At 42.7% G+C, this 15,422-nt stretch overlaps 3 protein-coding genes across 3 annotated transcripts; 2 read left to right on the forward strand and 1 right to left on the reverse strand.

Moving 5' to 3' along the window:
• Positions 1-1,066: 1,066 nt before the first annotated feature.
• Positions 1,067-1,918, forward strand: SERLADRAFT_437294 (uncharacterized protein; the record flags this gene model as incomplete). The annotated part of the gene is made up of 3 exons (XM_007317628.1): positions 1,067-1,408; positions 1,460-1,475; positions 1,533-1,918. 3 exons carry the CDS (start codon positions 1,067-1,069, stop codon positions 1,916-1,918), a joined length of 744 nt encoding a protein of 247 aa, XP_007317690.1.
• An 8,434-nt stretch (positions 1,919-10,352) lies between these two features.
• SERLADRAFT_437297 (uncharacterized protein) lies at positions 10,353-10,737 on the reverse strand (the record flags this gene model as incomplete). The annotated part of the gene is made up of 2 exons (XM_007317629.1): positions 10,353-10,428; positions 10,493-10,737. The coding sequence occupies 2 exons, from the start codon at positions 10,735-10,737 to the stop codon at positions 10,353-10,355; spliced, it is 321 nt and encodes a 106-aa protein (XP_007317691.1).
• A 2,668-nt stretch (positions 10,738-13,405) lies between these two features.
• SERLADRAFT_415092 (putative ureohydrolase) lies at positions 13,406-15,131 on the forward strand (the record flags this gene model as incomplete). The annotated part of the gene is made up of 9 exons (XM_007317630.1): positions 13,406-13,811; positions 13,871-14,025; positions 14,079-14,307; positions 14,364-14,497; positions 14,549-14,568; positions 14,621-14,641; positions 14,691-14,769; positions 14,826-14,866; positions 14,917-15,131. The coding sequence occupies 9 exons, from the start codon at positions 13,419-13,421 to the stop codon at positions 15,033-15,035; spliced, it is 1,191 nt and encodes a 396-aa protein (XP_007317692.1).
• Positions 15,132-15,422: the final 291 nt, after the last annotated feature.

Consider the following 15,422-nt stretch of genomic DNA (forward strand, 5'->3'; position numbering starts at 1 on the left):
TTGCTGAGAGCTAACAGGGACAGAACTAGAGTCCAGTATGAGTAACTATATTATCAGAGAGTACAGAATGTGTACAGTACCTAGAGTCCAGTATGAGTAACTAAAGAATAGGAATACTGGACTCTGCAATACTAGTCCGAAATTTTGTAAACAAATCAGCCACAAAGGCGAAATTATAGAATGCTTAGTGAATACTGAACAATACAGCAAAAAGAATAAAGAGGAAAGTGATTTAGAAAGAAGGGAAAATAGATAGCACAACTAGGTGCAGAATCACCAAAACTAACATTGCTTTCCATGTGTGTAGCCAATTATTATGGCTTTGCGCCCCTTGGAGTAAAACTTCCCTTGCCTTTTGTCTTTCAGAATCAAGGCATATGCTTGGCATCCGAAAGGGCAAAACAAAGTTGGATCAACTCTCCTTTTAAACAGTATTTCATATGGGGTCTTTCCATGGAGTCCTGATGCTGGGCTGCGTGCTGTGATATATGCAGCTGTTTGCATGGCATCTACCCAAAATGACTTTGGGAGCTTGGAATCATGGAGCATAGTGGTTGCTAATGTAGCCAATGTCTGATTCATGAGTTCTGCAATGCCATTTTGTTCCGGAGTATCTGCAGCTGTAGTTTCTTGGAGGACACCATCTCCTCGGAGTTGATTTTGAATGCATTGCCAGTATATTCTCCTCCCCCATCACTCCGGAGGAATTCTGTGTACAGTGGAGTGAAGTTTTCTTCTCCCAAATGAGTTCGGAAGAATGTTTGGACATCTTCTTTCCATTGCGTGTCTTGTTCCAGTGCTTCACTTTTGTGCTTTAGGGAATATATCCATGGAAATTTGGAGAAATCATCTACAATAATAATCCAGTACCAAAAACCCTCCCTGGAGGTTGGTTTGATTGGTCCTCCAACATCCGTGTGCACAATTTGTATGGGGTGCTTGGCTTTACAAGCTTGAGCCCTCACCAGAAAGGCCCACCTCCTTAGAGGATCCTGAAATCACCTGGATACTTAAGGATGAGAAGGCACATGGAATCATCCAGGACGACATCTCTGATGCCCTCCTAATGAGGACTGGAGACCTCATCAGCTTCAAGGAGTTATTTGACAAACTTGTTTCACTCCATCAGACGTCCAATATTGCCTTGGCCTTCTATTCATTCCAGCAACTCACCAAATTGTCCTGGGATGGAACATCACCTATCCAGGACCACATTGCAAAAATCTGGACAATTGATTCACACCTCTCCGGAATGAAACTAGGAGTTGATACCAAACTCATGGCCTTCGCTCTTCTTCAATCTCTCCCATGCACTCCTAAATTGCAAATATTTCAGTCATCAGTAATCAACATGATTGAAAAAAATAAACTTACCTTTGATGCAGTTGAGATCCGGATCACTGCAGAAGTTGCATGACAGTCAGGAAAGGCTCCTGGAGGTTCTGAATCAGCACCCAAGTCCGAGGAAAAGTGGTGTGACTTCCACAAAGTCAAATCACAAAACACCTCAGAGTGTTGAACACTTCAGTCAGCTGGGAAAGGTCAAAAGAAGAAGGGAAAGGAGAAACACAAGGATAAAGGAAAAGAGAAGGAAAAGGCAAATACGGCGGAGCAATCATCTGGATCTGACTTTGAGGAGGAACAGAGACATATTGCATCGGAACATGTACATATTTCCAGGCCTCTTGCTAAATGCATTCAAGCTTACCTTGTGTTGGAACCTAATAAGACCAAAACAACAATCATCATTGATTCCGGAGCAATATTTCACATGGTCCCTCACTGCTCCTGGTTTGAGCCAGGAACATACCATGTTCTGAATCCTCCAAGGACAATCAGTTTTGGGGATGAATTCTCTGTAAATGCCATTGAAATTGGAATAGTAATCCTACAAGCAACTGTTGGCAAAAAGGACTAAAATATTGCACTGTCAAATGTCTTACTTGTGCCAAACTTCACTTTAGCACTTGTCTCAGTCCACAAATTGTCTAAAGCGGGGTTATCGACACTTTTTTGAGCAGGGTCCAATGCTTGTGATGTTCAAAAAAAGAAGGAACTTATCCTCACTGCCTTACACAAATGTGTCAGGCAATAAATACAAAGCTATATAACAACAATCAATGCCTGGCCTAGTCCTTGATAAAAGGCAGTGGATCAGAGTATGAGAGCTGAAGAGTATTGATATAGGCGCAAATCCAAACTAATATTGAACTAAAGAACAATACTTGGAATATCTACTCCTTATATACTGAATAATAGCGGTCAGGCCAGAAAAAGAGGAAAGTACAAGAGTGGCCTGACTGAATGGTTATCCAATAAGAAAAAGGGGAAGTGGTCTGATCTATTGTATTTACTAATTGTGTGAGAGAGAGTCTTTGTAAGAGATGTACGATTGGCTATATCAGTAAGCCCATGAGAAGGCGCCGAGTCATAGCCTATATTGCTGATTAACATCTCTCCAAAGTATTCCCAGACATAGCATTGAATCGTTGCCATGCTATCTGGATATCTTCTTGAGGGTCTATAACAGTTCTCCTTTGTTGTAAGTATGATAAAACATGAGTATGAATGTAAAATAAGAAGAAGAAAGATAAGAGTAATAAGATACCGGCTGTGATCTTTAGTCCAAGGGCAAGAGGAGTGATGGGGAACGAGTTGAATAACCACAACATGATGGGAATGCAATGAGAAAAATTGATTCCTCACAAAGTGAGGACTTTATCACATCCAAGCAAAACCCGAAATCAACCCAGAGTTGGCTTTTGCAGCAGTAGATGTAAATTTATTACACAGGAGAATGAGACACATTGGAATGGACCACTTGCAACAAATGGTTACAAAAGGACAGCTTCAGGACATAAACACCCTTACCAGAACCCCAGAGTTCTGTGAACCTTGTGTTTTAGGAAAGATGAAGAAATTACCTTTTGAGTCCACTGGAGGAAACTGAGCCAAGCACCCCATACAAATTGTGCACACGGATGTTGGAGGACCAATCAAACCAACCTCCAGGGAGGGTTTTTGGTACTGGATTATTATTGTAGATGATTTCTCCAAATTTCCATGGATATATTCCCTAAAGCACAAAAGTGAAGCACTGGAACAAGACACGCAATGGAAAGAAGATGTCCAAACATTCTTCCGAACTCATTTGGGAGAAGAAAACTTCACTCCACTGTACACAGAATTCCTCCGGAGTGATGGGGGAGGAGAATATACTGGCAATGCATTCAAAATCAACTCCGAGGAGATGGTGTCCTCCAAGAAACTACAGCTGCAGATACTCCGGAACAAAATGGCATTGCAGAACTCATGAATCAGACATTGGCTACATTAGCAACCACTATGCTCCATGATTCCAAGCTCCCAAAGTCATTTTGGGTAGATGCCATGCAAACAGCTGCATATATCACAGCACGCAGCCCAGCATCAGGACTCCATGGAAAGACCCCATATGAAATACTGTTTAAAAGGAGAGTTGATCCAACTTTGTTTTGCCCTTTCGGATGCCAAGCATATGCCTTGATTCTGAAAGACAAAAGGCAAGGGAAGTTTTACTCCAAGGGGCGCAAAGCCATAATAATTGGCTACACACATGGAAAGCAATGTTAGTTTTGGTGATTCTGCACCTAGTTGTGCTATCTATTTTCCCTTCTTTCTAAATCACTTTCCTCTTTATTCTTTTTGCTGTATTGTTCAGTATTCACTAAGCATTCTATAATTTCGCCTTTGTGGCTGATTTGTTTACAAAATTTCGGACTAGTATTGCAGAGTCCAGTATTCCTATTCTTTAGTTACTCATACTGGACTCTAGGTACTGTACACATTCTGTACTCTCTGATAATATAGTTACTCATACTGGACTCTAGTTCTGTCCCTGTTAGCTCTCAGCAAGTGGCTAGACACTTCCCAGAAGTTCTCAATTGAACACATGACGTCGATCTTCCATTGTATGCTATCAAATCATTGGTTGCTCATCTCGCCTGGTTGGAGCATGGGTGGGTAGTTTTCGAGCTGGAGAAGGTTCATCCCCTTGCGTTGCCTATGTACATCACTGTCCCATTCACTTGGGTACATTTATCCTTCGTCCATCGTCTTCGCTACAGCTACACCTACCATACACTGCCTGGGACTCACTTGTTCCAAATTGGAACTACTCCCCTCCCTCCCTCGTTTGACCAGGTGGTCCAATACAACCAGTCCATTGGTAAGTGTAAAGACCCTAGCTGTTATGCCGGTAACCCGAGCAGCGTAGGACTTAAATCACACAACAAGTGTCTGACAAGCAAGTATAAGAGTAAATCTACAACTGGGGTATGTACATGGATATCGTGCTAGTTATATAGAAGAAGACATGAGGCTACGGTGAGGTATGACGTAGCGTATTGGTAAGTAACATGTGTAATGCGTGAGGCTGATTGGTAATGAGTATTACTAATGTGTCACGTGATTACTAGATAAGATAAGATCAAGGAGAGATTAGATAAGGTGAGGTAATAGTCTCTATCTCGCGATTAGATAAAAAAGATGAGTCACATGGGTACGATCGTGACATTACCCCCTCCTTAGGACTTTCGTCCCGAAAGTGAGAGTCTAGCTTTCCGGTTTCCCAGTTATATAAGGATTTTCGAATACGAGTTGGAATGGTGAGGTTTTCGAATGGTTGGTAATTTAAAGTAAATTCTATCCTTCGAGGTGCACTGGGGTTTTTATCATGAAACTGTTTTACGAGTTTTGGTGAGTGTGTTAGGTTAGATTCGGGTTCCCACGTGCGATCCTCTTTTGGAAAGTCTTTCCAATGTACCAAATATTCTAGTTTCCCACGTTTCAATCGTGAGTCTAGAACCTCTTCTACTTCATATTCTTTGATTCCTTCCACTATCACCGGTGGTGCGGTTTTTGGTTTCTTTTGAGTTTCGAACTCTGGTTCTTTGAAGGGTGTGAGTAACTTTTCGTTAAAGACCGGGTGTATGTTCTTCCATCGTCCAGGAAGTTTTAATTTATAGGCTCCTTCGCCTATTTTCTTTTCAATGGGGAAAGGTCCGTGTCTTTTATCGTCAAGTTTCTTTGCGGGTCTATCGGTGGTTATATGTTCCGCTTCAACATATACTTTGTCTCCTTCTTTATATGCAATAGCCTCCCTCTTTCCTTTGTCATATTGTTTTTTCATATTTTCTGCTGCTTTTACCAGCGATTTTTCTGCCTCCTTCCTTGTTTCCTCCATCCTCTTTACAAACTCCTCCGCACTCTCTGTCTTTACCGTACTTCTAATTCCTTTTACGACTTTCGGATGTTGTCCTGAATTTAAAAAGAAAGGGCTATAGCCAGTTGCAGAGTGTGATTTATTGTTATAAGAAAATTCCGCTAGTGGTAACCATTCGGCCCAGTCTGTTTGTTTGTGATTGACGAATATTCTGAGATACTGTTCTATCTCTTGGTTTATTCGTTCTGTCTGTCCGTCTGTCTGAGGATGATAAGCGGTCGAGGGGTTTCCTTTTATCCCGAGGAGCTTATAGAGATCTTTCATGAAGTTAGAGACGTATTGCGGTCCTCTATCTGAAATGATCTTCTCTGGTATGCCGTGATTTCTAAAGACGTTGTCTCTAAATAATCTGGCTACTCCTTCTGACGTCACTTTATCATAAGTCGGCATGACTTTGATCATCTTCGAGAATCGATCTACTACCACAAGTATCATATTGTAACCGAGAGATTCCGGTAATGGTCCGATTAGGTCTGTGGTAATGATTTCCCATGGTCTGGTTGGGATTTCATTCGGGTGTAACGGTGCCGCTTTCTTTTGATGATTAATCTTTGTGCGTTGACACGTTTCACAGCCTTCTACGTACTTTCGGATGTCTCTGTCCATGTACGGCCACCAATACCATCTAGTTACCAATTCCTTGGTTTTATACTGTCCGGGGTGTCCTGCTACAGTGGAGTCATGGTTTTCTTTTATGATGTGTTCTCGTAATTTCCCGTCTTTGGGAATATAGATCCTTCCTTTGAATATCAACATCTCGTCTTCCATCCATATGCCTTTTTCTCTGTCCTCCCCTTTCTCTATCATCTTTCGCGCTACTTCGTCTACGTTCATCATTCTTTTACAGATCCATTTGTATAATTCCACTGCATCGGCTGATTGCTCTGCCATGCGTTGTCTTTCTGTGTGTGAAATCATCATTCTGAAGTGTTCTGCTTTTAGAACGATTACGTCTTCGTTGTCATCCACCCCCCTTTCATGATCTGCTCGTCTCGAGAGAAGGTCTGCTTTGATGTGTTTGGTACCTGGAATATGATGGAGCGTAAAGTGGTAATTGCTCAATTCCATGACCCATCTAGCTTGTCGTCTGTTGAGCTTTTGAGGTTGTTTGTAGTAGAGAAGATTCTGGTGGTCTGTCCAGATCTCAAACACCTCTTTAGCATCAACGAGATAATGCCTCCATTCTTCTAACGCAGTCATTATAGCGAGAAGTTCTTTATCGTAGATCTCATAATTGCGTTCTGTAGGGTTTAACGCTTTTGAGAGATATGCAATCGGTTTCCATTTCCCGTCTTGCATTTGTGAAAGAACTGCCCCCATAGCATAATCGCTGCTATCAGCTTCTATCTTAAATTGGCCGTCATCAGTTGGTAAGGCGAGTACGGGAGTTGATCCGACACGGGTTTTTAATCCGTTAAAAGTGTCGATCTGTTCCTGTCCCCACACAAACTCTACTTTCCCGGTCAATTTCGTTAATGGCTTGGCGATCAACCCAAAGCCTTCTATGAATCTTCTGTAGAAGTTCACGAAACCTAAGAATGCCTGTACTTCCTTCTTTGATTTGCATTCTGGCCATTCCATGATTCCTTTTACTTTTACCGGATCCATGCGGATTTCATTTTCTGAAATGATAAGACCTAAGTACTCTGTTGAGGTCTCTTCGAAATCGCATTTTTCTGGTTTTAAGTAAAGATTGTTCTTCCTTAAGATATCTAACACTCTGCGCGTCATTGCGCGGTGTTCTTCAATTGTTTTTGTGAAAATCATGATGTCGTCGAGGTATATTACGACTTTTCCGTCATCAATCAAATCTTTGAATAGCGCATTCATCATGGTTTGAAATGTCGCTGGCGAGTTCGTGAGTCCAAAGAACATCACTAATGGTTCAAAGAGCCCCCTATTCGTTCTGAAGGCTGCTTTGTGTTCGTCTCCGTCTTTGATTCGGATGTTGTTGTATCCCCATCTGATATCTAACTTCGTAAAGTATTTTGCACCCCTGAGCTTGTCTACAAGTTCATTTATCAAGGGTAGCGGATATCTATTCTTGATGGTGATATCGTTTAATCTCCGATAGTCTTGGACGGGTCTAAGTTTTCCATCTTTCTTTTTGATGAAGAAGAACGGGGATGCAAATTGAGATTTGGAAGGTCTGATTCTTCCTGATTCGAGATTTTCGTTTATGAATGCATCTAATTGTTCTTGTTCTCCTAAAGCCAGTGGATAACATTTGCAGTCCAGAGTATGGTCGCCTGGGATGAGTTCTATGGCGTGATCCCATTGGCGTCTCTCTGGCAGTGCATCAAATGACTCCTTATCGAATACGTCTTTGTAATCGTGGAGGTGTTTTGGAACTATCTTTTCGAATCCTCCTTCTTTCTGATCTTTACCAGCGGCTTCGGCAAGCTTCTGAGCTGTTGTGCCTTGTGCCCTAATATGGTAGTAATGATCATCAATAGAAGTATCTTCGTAGTTCATTAGATTCACTTGGATCAGCTGATCCCCATCTGAGCGATCTACTTCCGAAAAGTATGTGTCAGGGTTTTCTTCCGGATCAAGGAAGTCAACCTGTCGTTTGCATTCTTTCGGGCATCTATCAAAGTTTAACTCCGACTTCTTCCAATCTATAGTAGGATTGTGCTTTGTTAACCACTCATGTCCAAGGAACATGCGACCACTCCCTAAGCTTGTTACGGCAAAGTGAATGTTCTCTTCGTGGTCTTCTATGCTCAATCGTAATTCTATAAATTCTTTGATAGCACCATCTTTGTTAAGTGTGCCATCAGCGTTATAAACTGGAATGGGTCTCGGTATTTTCTTTGTCTCGTAACCTTGTTCTTTCACGAACATTGAATCTATACAGCTCCCTGTGCATCCACTATCTAAGAGAGCTTCGATCGTCGTTGATCGGTTTGTGTCAAGAGTTGTGAGTTTGCAAGTAATGTTCATCTGATTTCCTTGCGTTCCCCTAATATATTTCTTTGGGGTGTGTAACTCTAATAGAGCGAGTTCAGCATCGTGTAGCGTTAATGCATTTAACTCTTGTATCGTCTCTATTGTGACTTCTCTGCTTCTCTTTTGGTGCGTCCAGATGTTGAGAATACCAATGGATCTGTCTTCCTTTTGGTCTCGTAATCTTTCAGCAACCCAAAGTGGTGTCCATGCCGCTGTCAGTTTCTTTCTTTCTTTGTGGTCTAGGTTTTTATTAGAGGTGTTCCTGACCTCTTTGGAACTGGTCGAACCATCAGTTACATCAGTGCTTCCCAATTGAGTCACTGCTTTCTGTGGTTCTGTTGTTTCCAATGAAGTGCTGCCTGATTGAGTCACTTCCTTCACAAATTCTTTTTTAGTTACTGCGCTTTCCTCTTTTGAGTGCGCCGTAATCTTTTTATCTGGGATCTTTCTAACCCGTTCCCTATTCAGGTTCACATCTTTTTTAGTTTCTTTTTCTTTTGATCTTAGATCTGCTGCGTCTTTTGCTAATGCAATTTCATTTTCATGATTGGTACAACATGTGGTAGACGGCGAACAGGAGTCTTCGATTGATAAAGAAGAGAAACTATTATGGAAACTATTGTCTTTAGGCACAGCCGGTTGATGTGTTACCGCTGGCCTCTTCAAAAACCCTGAAGGATCTTTGCTCTTTCTTCCGCACTCATGTTTTGCAAGAACTCCCTAACATTGAATTGGGGTTTTGCGTGCGCCTCTTTTTTGCATTCAAAGGATCGGTGTCCTTTTTCTCCGCACCAGTAACAGAGCCCTTTCTGTCGGTACTCCGCTTTATCAACCTTCATCGGGTCACCGGCTTGGGTATAAAGGTACCCGCTACCGTCCTTCTTTCTTTCGACCTTTGGTTCGGTCTTTCCTCCTCCGTCTTGCTTCTTTTTCTCCGTGCTTCTGAAGCTCTCCTTTTCTGCCTCTCTGTGGCGCCACAAGTAGTCTATGCGGATCAGCTCCTTTTTCCACTCTTCGTAGTTGGCTGGCTCTCGGCCGCCGTATATCACCTGATTGACCAGGGGTTCGTTCATGTTTCTACGTAAAAGTGAAATGAGGAAGTCCTCATTGGCTGCTTGGAGGTAGTTAGCCTCTGTCCTCAGTTCTTCGAAATGTTCGAAGTGCTTCTCTGCCGTGTTCTTTCCTTGGCGCAAGATCATAATGTCATTGCGGGCGGCGAGTTGCTCGTGAACATTTTTGAACCGAGTCTCCATCTTGTGAGCGAACCACTCAAAACTTTCGTAAGTGGATTTCAGGTTTTCTCCTCGCATCCTCTTTTCTATCTTCGTCTCCATCCACTCTGTTCTGAAGGCAGCCGCTGCTCCTCCCGTCATAAAAGAAAGCACATAGGCGATCTTTCTTTTGTCATCCGCGAAATACTCCTCATCATCCTCGTAGTTTAGCATTAAGGCCTCGCGGAAAGCCTTGTACTCTTTTCTGTCTCCATCGAAGTTCTCAGGCTTCTGGAGTGCCGTTCTCGTTCTGTCTACGCGTTTCGGCTGCGTATTGGGTGGCGTGGGTGCGGATGCGGCGGGAGCGGACGTAGAAGAATTCGACGTAGCTAACCTCAGCTTGGCTAGCAATTCTTCTACTTCTTCTTTCGCCTCTTTGAGTTGTGTTTTGTAAAGGTCGTGGAGCCGTCTCTGCTCCTGTTCTATTCTGGCCCGAACGTACTGTTCCAGTCCAGCTTCCCTCGATGTTGGTGCTTGTGGTTCCAAGGGTGGGAGTGCACCTGACAATTCTCCCATTCCTATCTCTGGTGTGTCCGGCTCTTCGCGCGGACCTCGCCACTCTCCGAATGCTTCTGTCGTCATGATCTGGGTAGGGGGTGTGGTATCGGGTTCTGATTGGTTCTATTGCTGGGAATGTGAAGTAAATTTCCCAAGCTAATCTGTTCTCAGAGTGAAAGCGTTCTTCTGCTAGCCACTCTTCGAATTTCCCAGGTTGCATACAAAAGAGTTTCCCGATGATAAGTCGGATCAACACTTTCTAATGTAAGATCAACCGGTCTATCTGTTTCCTTCTTTAGTCAAGCGGTTCCTCTTCTGTCCCGCACTGACTATGTACGTAACTAATTCTACTCTGATATATCGGTGTTCTAAAGTATAGTAACTGGGGTCCAGACGGTTGTCCCAGTGATACCCAGCGAATAACCGCGTGCAGGTCTTTTCCAACTGGCGGACTCAAGTGAGCGGCCTGGTCAGAAGGGTAAAGAAGTTTTTCTAAACTAAGTAATACCTATTGGGCTCCACGCCGTCAAGGGTTCTAGCTAAAGGGTTGGAAGGGGGAGTGAGGGGGATATCGACAAACGACTCTGTGGGTGAGACGTTGGCAGGAAAAAATGAGATAATGGTAGATGGTCGGGTGATAGGTGTGATGATTGTTGGTTTAGTGATGTAGACGTAGAGTTTGGCAATGCCAAAGAGTATGATTGCGATGAGAGGGAATAGGGTGATGATTAGGATAGCTGTGCTTTTGCTCATCAACAGGTGTCGTTCAAAGTTGTAGATTATGTAAAGACCCTAGCTGTTATGCCGGTAACCCGAGCAGCGTAGGACTTAAATCACACAACAAGTGTCTGACAAGCAAGTATAAGAGTAAATCTACAACTGGGGTATGTACATGGATATCGTGCTAGTTATATAGAAGAAGGCATGAGGCTACGGTGAGGTATGACGTAGTGTATTGGTAAGTAACATGTGTAATGCGTGAGGCTGATTGGTAATGAGTATTACTAATGTGTCACGTGATTACTAGATAAGATAAGATCAAGGAGAGATTAGATAAGGTGAGATAATAGTCTCTATCTCGCGATTAGATAAAAAAGATGAGTCACATGGGTACGATCGTGACAGTAAGGCCATGGAACCGTCGGATTTGGGCTAGGTGGTGGACTGGTGGCTCCAGTTTTTTTTTTTTCCAGCAGAACATTCATTTGCAGTGCAATTATTTTTGATTTTTGAATCATTGTCATGGACACATATTTTTTAGAATGCCTGACCAACAATAAAGGAACTGTGTTGATACTGATATTTTTTTTGCCTTGCCCTTTTTTACTGCATCTTCCTATGACATCATGATTTTTCTTGCTCTCTTTTTGTTATTGGACTTTATTTTATGGCTGTACAAACCTGTGGCATTACTTACACAGCATTCATTGTTCTATCATTTTCTTTTCTTTATTTGGATGATCTTATCCTGTACTACCTACGCAGGATTTGTCAGCATACATTCCTTCCTTCATATTCTTTCTCATTCTTTTTGCATAGCTATACTGTGCATAGCCTACCTTTCTTTTACTATATAAACCCCTGTATTTTACCTTGTAAAAAAACAACAAGAACTCCAATCCAGACTTCTTCTCTAAATTTCAAGTTCACTACTCTGCTACTTGTGATCCAGTGTGGTCACAACACTTCCCACTGCTACCACTGTTAACTGCTGTCATTGTCACTCGTCACTTTTGAAAGTCACTGTCATCCCTTTCAATTAGAGTCCTTCTGAGCACTACAGTTTGTGCGTCAGGAGCCTGCTATCATTGGGAACCTCGTTATCTCGTCATTCTCAAACCTACCTTGTGCTACAATTAGTAAGGTAGTGCTCGTCCATACTCATCATAAGCCCCTATCTTCTATAATTCAACTATCCCTCCTCCTCAAAACCCACACTCATACATCTCTGGGTTTTACTTTGAAGGATCATTATATGTACCACCCCACAAACAACTAGACCACTCCACTGTTCTAGGAGGCAAAGCCCATACACAAGTTCCGTGGAATCTGGGAGGATTGTGTGTTAGTTTGTTTTTGTGTGTGGTTTTCTAACAACAGTTCTCATCATTGACACCGTGCTTGCACAAAACATATTCCACGGAAATACTGTATCATTTCATCCAAGATGACTTAGTATCAACGGGAGAGGCAGTAATCAGATATGTTCCTACAGGAGACATGGTTGCCAACATTCTCACTCTCACTCACAAAAAACACTGGAAATTCTCTAAAGCTATGGGACTACGGTTGCACTCAAGTGGGAGTGACAAAACCAGATAAACCCAGTCTCTGCTAAAGCAGCCATTGTCCTCCATGGAGTCACCATTGTTCTCCTAGGAGTCATTATACTGTAGCGAGTAGCACCTCCGACTATAAGTAGTAAGGGGTTTAGTATAGGAATACCTCAGTTGTTTCTATAGCCTCTTAGGCAGTGGCTGAGGTATGTTACATTACATTTATTAGAGATCACCTCTCTTAAAACAATCTAGTCAAAACAATATGCTCAGCTTTCGGGGGGAAAGACTAAGCTATATTCAGGTCCTACCTAGTCAAAACAATATGCTAGGTACAGAGGTAAGTAAAATGTTAAACTACATATATAGGCAGACATATACTCACCTCAGCTTTCGGGGGGAAAGACTGAGGTGGGTATGGTTGCTACGAAGGTTTATAAGTCGCAAGAAAAACAGAAGTAAAGATGTAAGTAATTTATTTTCATTAATACGCACGGGCCAGCTGAACTACAGCTCTTTCCTAATCTAGCGTCCACGCTGCGTCCTATCTTTGGGCTCGCTGTACAGTGCTTGCCCTCAGACTATATTTCCAACAACCTCAAACTAACATCTATTGTAGTTTCACTTAGGTAAATAATAAAGTTGTTTCTATAGCCTCTAAGGCAGTGGCTGAGTTTCACTTAGATTTATTACTATGCTCCATGGAGAACAATGGCTGCTTGAGCAGAGACCGGTTTTGTCACCTTGTTGTACGTGGCCCTCTGATTGCCAACAACAATCCAGTACAGGGTGGGAACGAGCCTACTAAATTACTATCCAGGAAAAAGCGGGTCCAGGACTGCCCAGAGGGCAATTTCTTCTTATGTAAGCTATTGGAGACTATTTCTACCCGTTATCTCTTGTACAATCACAGAATGTTCTCTTCGCTTAGTGCTTATCTACTTCCTATTTCTGCTTTTACTTCTGATTTAACCCATCCGGCATACCATCATTGCAGTTCCTTATCGCAAAGCTCTATTAAGATGATGGACACTCACGATTAACTGGCCATGTGCATTATTTTCTCCCACAGACAAACTGAGAGCCCAAATAATATAGTGGTCGAGTGAACTGACAAATAGCTCAACTGCGACTTGTTTCTTTGCAACATCTTTCATTATGAAGGCGATCACTGTGACTGGCGTGATTTTTGCCTTTGGATTTCCGAGTCTCCCATCTTCTACTGGTCATGAACAGATACCACTCAAAACACAGGATGGCGGCGAAACATGGCTTTCGAAGTATGGAAAACAGATTGATCAGCCTTTCTCTGGTCCATTAGCTTTCTCTCACTTACCATACACACGCTGTTTGGAGGATGAGTCCGCTGCATTTGATATCGCACTTCTCGGAATGCCCTTCGATACTGGGACCTCTTATCGCCCGGGTGCTCGTTTTGGACCTTATGCTATCCGCTCAGGAAGCAGAAGGCAAAGAGGTTCTCGAGGGTATACGCTAGCCTGGGGAAACAACCCTTACGAGCTAGGCTCTGAAATATTAGATTGTGGTGATGTATGATAATTATTGGTGTGCGTCCAAGTGGCAACATTTATACTAATTTCTGTCCTCAGGTACCTGTCATGCCCTTTGACAATGCGCTAGCGATCGACCAGATGGAAGTTGCGTACTCCACACTATTAGCGAGGACTATAGCTTCTAGTTCCACATCTTGGCCTCAAGGCGCAGTTATCGCGAATGATGAACGTGAACATCCAAGGATTATCACGTAGGGCTTCATCATTTGTATCGTAACCTATATTCTGATGTACGTGCATGCAGTTTGGGCGGGGATCACACTATTGTACTTCCCATACTCCGTTCCTTGAATAAGGTGTATGGTCCTGTATCTGTCATACACTTTGATGCACATTTGGATACGTGGGCAAGCTATCCTGGTTCAATGACTGAGCAGTCACGAATCACTCATGGGACATTTTTCTACATTGCTCAAGAGGAAGGTCTGATCGCGAATTCAAGTATACATGCTGGCATCAGATGTAAATTACAAGTACTCCCGTCTGTTTTTCTCCCAACACCTCAAATTGACAATTCTTATTTCAATAGGGCCTTGGCGATATCGAGAATGATAGTGCAGTCGGATTTCAGGTTATCACCACCGACGATATCGATGATCATGGAATTCCAGCGATAATTGAACAAATCAGACGGCGGGTTGGATCTTCTCCTGTTTACCTTAGGTATGTCATATTATATGCCGTATGCTAACGGTATCTGAAAGGTCCATGTAGCCTTGATATAGATGTCATTGGTTAGTTTTCAATTTTCTTCCACTATTTACTGCCGCTTGAATGTATGTCTAGATCCTGGTTTAGCCCCAGCAAGTAGGTCTCGTGTTCTTTGATGGTGCCATATATTGACTTTCGTTCACAGCAGGAACCCCCGAAGCTGGTGGCTGGACAAGCAGAGAAGTGAAGAGAATAATTCGTGGTCTGGCGGGCTTGAATTTTGTGTAAGTCAGATTGGAACAAAATGTAAATTGCGGAGACTGAGGCTTCCATTCACCAGCGGTGCAGACGTCGTTGAAGTCGCGCCCGCTTATGATCATGGTGATTAAATACATTATCAAGAATGGATTCAGGCTTACTTTCCCCTGCAGCCGAAATCACAGGCATCGCGGCTGCAGATATCGTACACGATTTCCTGTCGATGTTCTTGTCTCACGAACCTCCTACATCACCCGCATACCCCGGTCGAATGCCTAAAGATGAACTGTGATCTTTTTGACCGTTCAGACCTCAGGTTAACTTCGGACAAAATATATAGTATATACCATGCTTTCGCGATGTTATGCCATTCCCAATGTTGACAATCAAACAAAACTTTTGCAAGTCTTTAATTCTTGCACCGCTAGGAAGAAGGCACAGTGAGTATGGAAAACTATCAGTGATTCTTCCCCCCACACATATGAGTCATAACGGATTGAGTTAAGAGGAGGCGTAAATTCATCTCATAAGTGTATGAAACAACGTCCGTGAACGATATAGGCCAGAGGGAAGTGTATCGATAAAAAAGAAGATTGCACGATAAATAACATTGCTCCAGTAGCTTAACTCTTTGATCTCCGTTGCTCTGGTGGCTGTGAAGGACCAATTTCGTATCTGG

The sequence above is a fragment of the Serpula lacrymans genome (assembly GCF_000218685.1).
Source record: "Serpula lacrymans var. lacrymans S7.9 unplaced genomic scaffold SERLAscaffold_6, whole genome shotgun sequence".
NCBI lineage: Eukaryota > Fungi > Basidiomycota > Agaricomycetes > Boletales > Serpulaceae > Serpula > Serpula lacrymans.